We start from the raw sequence: 9,298 nt of genomic DNA on the forward strand, positions 1-9,298 counted from the left end.
GTGAGAAAAATAAATCAAGAAACCCCAAAGCAATGCAAAAATTCTTGGCACATACAGGCAGCAAATAATTCTTCAGTTATATATTCTGATGTAATCAGACTGTCCATGGCCACAGCACAGCTGTGTTCTTTGCTTACATTTCTACCCACGTCACGCACAATGAAGACAAAACTCCCCTCGGCCCAACGCCCTTGGGAAAGCTCCAAAACAGAAATTTACAGAAATTAACCCAGCAGCGTGTCTCCCTCCTGGCCTTCTCACACTGAAAACACAGAATCACACAGTGAACGGCAGGTCTTTCTTACACAGTTCATTTGTAACTTTTTGGTCAGTTTTAGATTCCTGCAGGGGCATCAGAACGGATAAAGCCTGGGAAACGCTCGAGATGTTTCCAAAAGTTAAAAAAGCAAACTTGGTGGGAGCAATGTCCTAAACTCCAGTAACCCCGAGCCCAAATATGCAGCCGCTTGCCGGTCCAGTAAAAATGCTGTCTTAGCAGGGGGGCGGCACTGTGGGCTTTTCGGGCTCATTATTTCCTACTTTGGAACTATGTGAGCTAAAAACTTCCTTAACGCGTACCAAGCCAAGTTCCGGAGAGTCCCGTTCAGGTGCGGAAGCATCAGGACGCAACTGCGCCTGCGCGCGCTCCGAGCGGGCCGTACTTCCGCCCGGGACGTGCTGTCACTCACGGCCATCTCCCGCCCCCGCCGTGACGTAGCGGGCCTTTCTGTAAACTGCAGCTGGACCGGCACTTGGCGGGCTTCGGGGCGGCTCGGCTGAACCGGGCTGCAGGGCTGCCGGGCTGCAGGGCTGCCGAGCCGAGCCGCCGAGCCGAGCCGAGCTGAGTGAGCCGAGCCGCTGAGCCTAGCCGAGCTGAGTGAGCCGAGCTGCCGAGCTGAGCCTAGCCGAGCTGCCGGGGCTGCTGAGCTGTGCTCTGCCGAACACGTTCCACTCTGTCCTTCCGTGCTCCTTGCAGCAGGAAGAATCGGGAGGTGGAGAAGTTCCAGTCGCCTGGAAGCCAGCGGTGGCTTCCCCTCCCCCCACCCACTCCCGCGGCTCGAAGAAGCTGTTTCTAATTGTGGCGGCACTGTAAGTACCCGAGGCGAAGGGAGCTCGCTGCGTGCCCCCGCCTGCTTTAATAGCCTCGTTTCGGGAGACTCTGCGGTCTGTCCTGACTTTGTGTCCCGTCATCATTCCGCAGGAGCTGCGCTCCCTTTGTTTCCCTGCGCGCTTTCAGTTGCCGTCTCTGCGCTGTCCGGCACCGACACCTAGAGGCTGGAACTCGGCATTGCATCTCAGAGCTTTACCTGGACTTGACCTCCCTGAAGGTGCCAGTGTGTCAGTAACCAGCAACCGCAGTTGAGTGCAACATATTAAAAAAAGACTTGGGGCATGATTACAAACTACGACAACTAGAGGCGGGGCTGCTGTTCTAGGCAGAACTCTGTTGTTCCAAAGTTTTAATGCATAGCCAGCTAGTCTTTTAAACTGTTGCAGGAGCTGAAACTTTTTTTTTTTCATTGTAACAAGTGTTGATTAGAAGTGAGCCACAAAGAAGTCAAGATGAGTAAAAGCAAAGATGATGCCCCCCATGAGCTGGAGAGCCAGTTTATCCTACGCCTTCCTCCAGAATATGCCGCTACTGTGAGAAGGGCAGTGCAGTCTGGACATGTCAACTTAAAAGACAGACTGACTATTGAGTTACACCCTGATGGGCGCCATGGCATTGTCCGAGTGGACCGGGTCCCTCTGGCCTCCAAACTGGTGGATCTTCCATGTGTCATGGAAAGCTTAAAAACCATCGATAAAAAAACCTTTTACAAGACCGCCGATATCTGTCAGATGCTTGTAGCCTCAGTAGATGGTGACCTCTATCCCCCCGTGGAGGAGCCGGCTGCGACTGCTGACCCCAAAGCGAGCAAGAAGAAGGACAAGGACAAAGAGAAAAAGTTTATCTGGAACCATGGCATCACACTGCCTCTGAAAAATGTCAGGAAGAGAAGATTCCGAAAGACGGCCAAGAAGAAGTACATTGAGTCTCCAGATGTGGAGAAGGAGGTGAAGCGGCTGCTGAGCACGGATGCAGAAGCCGTGAGCACTCGCTGGGAGATCATTGCTGAAGATGAAACCAAGGAGGCAGAAAATCAAGGCCTGGATATCTCTTCCCCGGGGATGTCCAGCCACCGGCAGGGACACGACTCCCTGGAACACGATGAACTCCGGGAGATATTCAATGATCTCAGCAGCAGCAGCGAGGATGAAGATGAGGCGCAGAATCAGGACGAAGAGGACATCAACATCATAGACACCGAGGAAGACCTGGAGAGGCAGCTGCAGGACAAGCTCAATGAATCCGACGAACAGCCCCAAGAAAACGAGGGCACGAGCCAGCTGGTGATTGGAATCCAGAAGCAGATTGACAATATGAAAGGCAAGCTTCAGGAGACCCAGGACAGGGCCAAACGACAAGAGGACCTCATCATGAAAGTAGAGAACCTGGCTCTGAAGAACAGATTCCAGGCTGTGCTGGATGAACTCAAGCAGAAGGAAGACCGAGAAAAGGAGCAGCTCAGCTCTCTGCAAGAAGAGCTGGAGTCGCTGCTGGAGAAGTGAGACAGAATTAGTCATGTCAAACCTGATTGGGCAGTGGGAAGAGAATCTGTAACTTTCTGGCTTTTGACTGTACAGTGGTTCCCATCCATTCCCACGCTGGAAGCTCTTTTTTTTTTTTCTTTTTTTTTAATCATGTTGCTACTCAGAAGCCCTTCGCTAGTGTTCATGCTACAGGATACAGAAAGAACGGGAAAGGAAATCATTGCCAGGGAGTCGTAGGGTTTGGTGGCATGAGCACTGGAACCTGCCAATTATTTGCGGCTGCAGTGCAGGCCACTATATCCCCGATTCCCAAAAGCTGCTGTTGCTGCGCATGCTGCCTGAGATAGGTAAGAGGTCTAGGGGTGGGGAGGTTGGCGCACAAAAGCTTCCCACAATAGTAGCTATGTTCATAGGTAAATCAAAGTAGTTGCCCAAATGTAGAGGCATTTGTCATTAGGTTGTTTCTAACACAAATAAAAGTAACTAATTTTCATCTATGTGTCTTGTGATTTTGTGGGTGGTGGTACTCAGGGCATCTGGTGAGATGGTTTCTTAGAGGAGCTAAGTGAATAGTCCCTTGGTCCTGCTTTGCAGGTAAAGAAGCAACTTGTGGATTTTAAGAAAAAAGAACAGGAATCAGGAAATGTCATCTCTGCGTTATATTAAAGTTGCAATCTGCCTGCTCCATGGGGAAGCTGGGTAACATGACATTCAGAGCCCTTCTAAACTACCCTAATATCTGCAGATAAAGGCCTATTCTTACCCCTTTTTAAAAGCATTGTTATACATAGAAAATGTTGGGAATAAAAGCCATGGCTAGCAAGTGAAGTCCAGTGAACCATTGCATTGGTTTGGGTTATAATATATTTCTAATTATTATTTTTAATTTAATTCTTACAGTTATTTGATATCCTGAAAGATGATTTAACCATTTCATATAATCAAAATGTTCAAGCAAGTAACTACCATAGACTGGTATTATGAAATTTCTTTAGCAATTTAACACTATACTCAATCTCTTTGATAAAATTTACAAAGAGTTACATGTAATTAATTCACTCTTGACAGCTTTGTTTGCTGAAAACAATGCTTTAATTTGATAAAATATTAGCTTCGTGAAGTAAACATTTAAGGGCCAGTCAACATTCCTATTTGATGGGAAACAGTGAGATGTTAAGACCAATTATCTAGAACCCAAGTAAAACCAAGGCTGAGACTTGACCAGGGTATTTTTCCCATATGTGATCATTTTTCATTTACTAAAACATTTTTACAACTTGAAATTTTCAATGTAGAACTTCTAGAATTAATTAAAATCTCCCTTGCTTTTTCATTTGAAGAGATTGGTGGGAGGGGAGGTGGGAGGAGAAGAGAAAAATTTTTCATCCACTGGTTTATTCTCCAGGTGGCCATAGCAGCCAGGACTGGACTAGGCCAAAGCCAGAAGTACACAACTCCATCTAGGTCTCCCAGGTGGGTACCAGGAGACAAACACTTGGGCCATCTTCCACTGCTTTTCCCAAGCTATTAGTAGGGAGCTGGATTGGAAGTGGAGCTGCAAGGACACCAATTTGTGCCTGCTACTCCGTGATGTCAGCTCCTCAAATAATTTGCTATTAAGCAAGATCTCAGCACCAAAGACAGCTAAGTGCCATCAGAAATGAAAACATAGTGGCCAGACTAACAAAATAGCATACTCCTGCCATTATTACTGCTTCATTGATTAACTCTCCACTGGCCTCAAGTCTGCTCTTTTCTGGATCTCAGGTTATAGCAGATTTAACTATGTACTGGAAGTGGAAGCACACTCAGATGCATCCTCAGGAAACTACGAAATGGAACTTGTGCTCCCCTGGAATTTGGTCTTCCTTCTGATTTTTCATGAAAATAAATGAGGCTACTATTTTATTCTAACTCCTGAAGCTAAAACTTGAGCCATAAATTTGGCTTCTCCTTTCCCCTAGCCATTTCCTAAAAAAAAAAAAATTTCGCAATTACTACTTCATCCTCATCCCCACTCTCATTCAAGCCACTGTCACCTCCTGCCTGGCACAGACAGTAGCTTTTTCCTATCTGGTATGTATATACAAACTTTTTCTTTTCAATTATTTATTTGGAAGAGCTATAGAGTGGGAAAGACAGACTGTCCATCCTCTAGTTTGTTCCCCAAATGCCAGCAGCAGCCAGCACTGGGGCCAGGAGGAAGCCAGGGGTTACAGCCTAGCCAAGCCTGGCCTACCTTCCCAACCCAACTCTTATGTGACTCAATAGGTACTGTACCCTAGACCAGACTGTCCCATACCTATTCTGGTGCTCCTGAGTCCCAGAATGGCATATGGTACTGGAGCCAAGCCCAGCTTGGTTCACCCACCACACCAGTTCTCACTCACCATCACGAGCTGCATCCCAGTAGGGAAATCTCCAGAGTGCCCTATCATGCCCATTCCTAGCCCCTGGTCTTGGGTGTGCTGTCAGGTATTATAACCTAACCCAGCTGGGCACAGCCCATACCCTATCCTGGCTCTCATATGAGCCACTGGCTGCTGTGGCCTGGCCTAGCTCAGTCTGGCCCCAGATCTGACCCACACAAGTGCTGATGAGTGCTTTACTCTTGCCTGGCCTGGCCCTCCTCCAGCCACAGCTCTTGTGCTCCTCAGCAGAAGCTGTGGCCCAGTAGGGGAGTTCCCCCAAATTCCCCTAGCAGGCTTACTCCCATGTATGCTTATGGATGCAGCAGCCCTGCTTGGCATGATCTGCCCTCAGTCCTGGTCTTTTCATGTGCTGGCACATGCTCAGCCTGGCCCCACCCAGCCCCCTGCCAGCCCTAGTTCTGTGAGTGTCAGATGGATTCCTGTCAGGTGAGTTCCATGGTCCACATGGCTTGGCCCATCACTACCTCCAGCATTTTACGTAAACTGGCAGGTGCAGCAGTTCCACTGAAGTAAGCCCACAATTCCCCTACAGAATCTGTCTCTAGATCCAGTTCACTCACATTTTGGTGGGTGCTACGGCCCAGCCTGATGTGGCCCACCCCCTGCTCCAATACTTGTGGGCAGGTACTGTGGCCTAACCCAGCCAGACATACCTCCCAGCCTCAGCTTTTGCAAGCACCAGTGGCCACAGGTGATGTAAGCTAGTCCAGGTCTCCACATGGGTGGGTGCTTTGGCCTAACTTGGACATACCCTTTGGTTTTCCTCCTCAAAACTACTCTGTCTATCGGACCATGAATAGGTAGACACACACAAGAATCAGGTCTGGGATGGCCTCAGATGAGGTTTCTTTGGCAGTTCCCTACCAACTGAACCGTTGGACTCAGAACCCCAACCATGGAGAGAATTGCAGGTTCCAAGGTCTGACTGTAGAGCACATGTGTCAGAGCTGGGCCTCCTCAGTGGCTCAGACAGAGCAGTGGACAGCATATCCAAATGCACATGGAGGACATGGCAGTACATTGGCGCCTCCAGAGGACGCCTGGTACCATGGCAGAGGATGGAGGACAGAACAAATTGATCAACTATTCCAACCAAGCATTGGCAGGGAATATCTGGGCAAATGGAGACTCTAAGGTGGACCATGGCAGCCAGTGAATTCTAGAGATTTAATTGCAATTGAAGTGGCAGGATTAACAGTAATTCAGGACTGTTGAACTATCAAAATCTCTTGAGGATTTCATCGCATTGTAAATTTCTATTTTTCTTTGTGTTGTTGATTTTGTATTGTGGCTTTTCACTTAAGGGGATGTACAATAACTAATGGCGATTATCATATCCAGATGTGAGGATACAATAGTGTTATGAATCTCTATTTCCAGATCAAAGGTGGACTATCAATGAAACTATTAACTATGAGGATACAATTGTAGTATGAATCTCTATTTCCAATCAGAACCCAAGCCATTGCTCTAATATGGGACAGCAGAGTTGCTGGTAACAGCTTAGCTTGTTTTGCTACAACACCCACCCCTGTACTTCCTTCTATGTGTTACTAATAAGATAATGTCCCTTAGGGACATCTAGATAACTTGATACAGCTTGCACAGTAAATATTACAATATTTTTCTCCCTTGCTTTTCCTGGGGGTGAAATTGGAGCACTGAAAAGCCATCCCTCAAACATGATATGAAGGATTTTAAAAATTTAAGTAAGTGTTCTAGTTTAAATGGAAGACTTTTCTTGCCTTTTTTCTCTATCAAAACAAAACAAAACAAAACAAAACCCTGCTGCAATGACAGATGTTAATGACCAAGGAGAGACTAGGAGACACTGGTGAATAGCAACTGCAATTGGGACTGCCAATCAGAGAATCTATGATGGTGACATGATAAGGGAATCCAGAAACCAGGAATGTTTACTGATAAACATCTGCAAGGGGTGTGTAAAAGAGACAACACCCCCAACAAAGAATTTTTTGGGGGAGGGCAGGCAAGCAAAAAACATTCCAGAGAGGATGGGGCTGCCTGGGGCAGGCAATAGAGGATCCACTGATGGACAGACAGTCCAGAGCCTTATCCCACCGTGTGAAACTCAATAAACTTTTAGTCCAGAGAAGATGTAAAGCTTGGTTTTCTGGATAAATTGAACCAAAGAAGGCCTAAACTCATAGCAAAGAGCTATACATGCAGGCTGGAGTGTAAAAAAGCAAATTTTGAGAAAGGACTGTCACCTGTCTTCTTCCATTTATTCTCCCTAAATCAGCATCTTGGAACATAACTTTTCCCCTCATCCCCACCCCCCACCACCACCTCAAAACACTGGAAGATGATCTCTGCAGAAAGCCTACAGTCCCCGAGAAAGGGGTTACTGACACCATTACATCTCCAAGGACAAAGCCAAGACAACAGAAGAAAAACTCCACATACAACCTGCTTTTCCGTGCTTCACTTTTAACTACTGGACAATCAGCTAAGGTACACCTTCCACATGAAACAATCATTTCAGCCTACTTTCTGACCTGCAGGCTTTGTTTTGACCTCCAAAATGAAACAGTGACTAAGATTCAGAATGTAAGCCTAGAGGGAATGTGTTCCGATATTAGGATTACAAATATCTGAGAGACACCCCCCCCCCTCACCAATGCCCAAACAACATCTTGTATTACACCCTGATGGCTACCACGGTCCCTGGAGAAGGGCGGAGTTTGCCTCCAACCAGACCCAGAAAGAATGGCAGAATTCTGGCGGGCCCCTCCGGGCTGTGGAACCACCCTTGCACCAATGAGGAACACAGACCCATATCCCCTCACCAATAAGGGCCGAGGCGACCCCCGTCTCGGATTCTGCAGCCCACTCCTTCCCATCTGTGTTTCTGCCGGACGGGGAAGGGAAGCCCGTGACCGTGGTTCCCTGAAATAAAGGCCATCTCAATTCTTTACATATATTTGGCTGAGTTATTCTTTCCCTGGCGATCGGCGAATCTAACATTTTGGCCAGCGGGTAATCTAACACACCCAAACTTCTATCTTACTGCATAAACCTGCGTGAACCTTCAGCTTCCTCGGAATTCAGCAAATTACACAGCCCTGGGGCCATACAGCGCTTTGCTATCACATTTCTTAGCGATCCATAACAAAGACCCACATTCCAAGTTACACATCAATTACTGTGTCTTACCTTTAGAAACACAAGTACTCCAGGTCCCACCAGAGCGGCAACCACAAATCCTTGGGGGAAAAAAAATTAATAAAGTAAACATTAAAATAATTTAAAATACAATATACATTTTATGTTTCTGATTTTCATCTATTTGAAAGGCAGTGTGATAGGGAGTTCTTCCATTTGTTGGCCACTCCCCAACTGCCCACAACAGCCGCCCTTACGTGGTAGCCAGGAACCCAAAACTCCATCAGGGTCACCTACGGGGGTGGCAGAATCCAGCACACTGAAGCCTTAGCCAGCTGCCTGCTGACCCTGACCATAGACTATTTTGTGACCAACTAGTACTTTAAGGCCTTCAAACACAAAGTAGTGACAGGGATCTGAAAGTACCAGTCTCCCGGATTTGATCAATTCGTGCTGTGTGTGTGTGTGCTTAACTAGCATACTGTGCTCCAGAAATATGCTTCGTGAGTCCATGTTTAAAAAAAAAAAAATTCGAAAAAGGAAGCAGCCACCAGGTTTCATGTAACAATCCCCAGACAGCTCTATTTAAAAGCTGTTTCTGCAAATTGTCCCCGTGAATCCAGTTTAGATCCACTGAGAGAACTGCCCTCTGAGAGCCGGGAGAGGAGCAAGACCAGCACCCTTTCTCTTCTCCACCTTCCCCCTCCCCAGTCCCTCTACCCTATCTTCCCCCACGCTAACCCTTGCAGCAGCAGGACTGGGGCGCCAGCGGCCTCCCGGTTCTAATCGCCAGAACCGGTCGCAAGGTGCTGAGTCCCTTGACGGACTGCAGCGAGGCAGCCCGCGGGCGCGTGGGGGCTGGCGGGCGGGCGGGCGGGCGCGAGGCCCCCGGCCGAGGGTTACCCCGGTGCGCGGGCAGGGTGGGCGGCCCCGCGGCCTAGCGTGGAGTTAAGCGGCCTCGGCCTCGGGCTGGGAGCCGGGAGCCGGCGGCGGAGCTTCAACAGCGCTCCAGGAAGTTGCCTTTCGCCGACCGCGGCAGGCAAGCGGCCCACATGAAGTCCAGCCCGGGCCTCCAGGCCGCCATCGACCTCACAGCGGGCGCCTTCGGGGGCACAGCGTGCGTCCTCACCGGGCAGCCGTTTGAC

At 48.4% G+C, this 9,298-nt stretch overlaps 1 protein-coding gene across 1 annotated transcript; it reads left to right on the forward strand.

Annotated features, from left to right (window-relative positions):
* The first annotated feature begins 874 nt into the window (after positions 1–874).
* On the forward strand, positions 875–3,088 carry TAF7 (TATA-box binding protein associated factor 7). The gene is made up of 2 exons (XM_041002047.1): positions 875–1,089; positions 1,202–3,088. Exon 2 carries the CDS (start codon positions 1,564–1,566, stop codon positions 2,611–2,613), a length of 1,050 nt encoding a protein of 349 aa, XP_040857981.1. The 5' UTR covers positions 875–1,089; positions 1,202–1,563; the 3' UTR covers positions 2,614–3,088.
* The last annotated feature ends 6,210 nt before the right edge of the window (positions 3,089–9,298 follow it).

This window comes from Ochotona curzoniae, unplaced genomic scaffold (genome assembly GCF_017591425.1).
Source record: "Ochotona curzoniae isolate NIBS_2020 unplaced genomic scaffold, NIBS_Ocur_1.0 contig_1, whole genome shotgun sequence".
Classification (NCBI taxonomy): Eukaryota; Metazoa; Chordata; class Mammalia; order Lagomorpha; family Ochotonidae; genus Ochotona; species Ochotona curzoniae.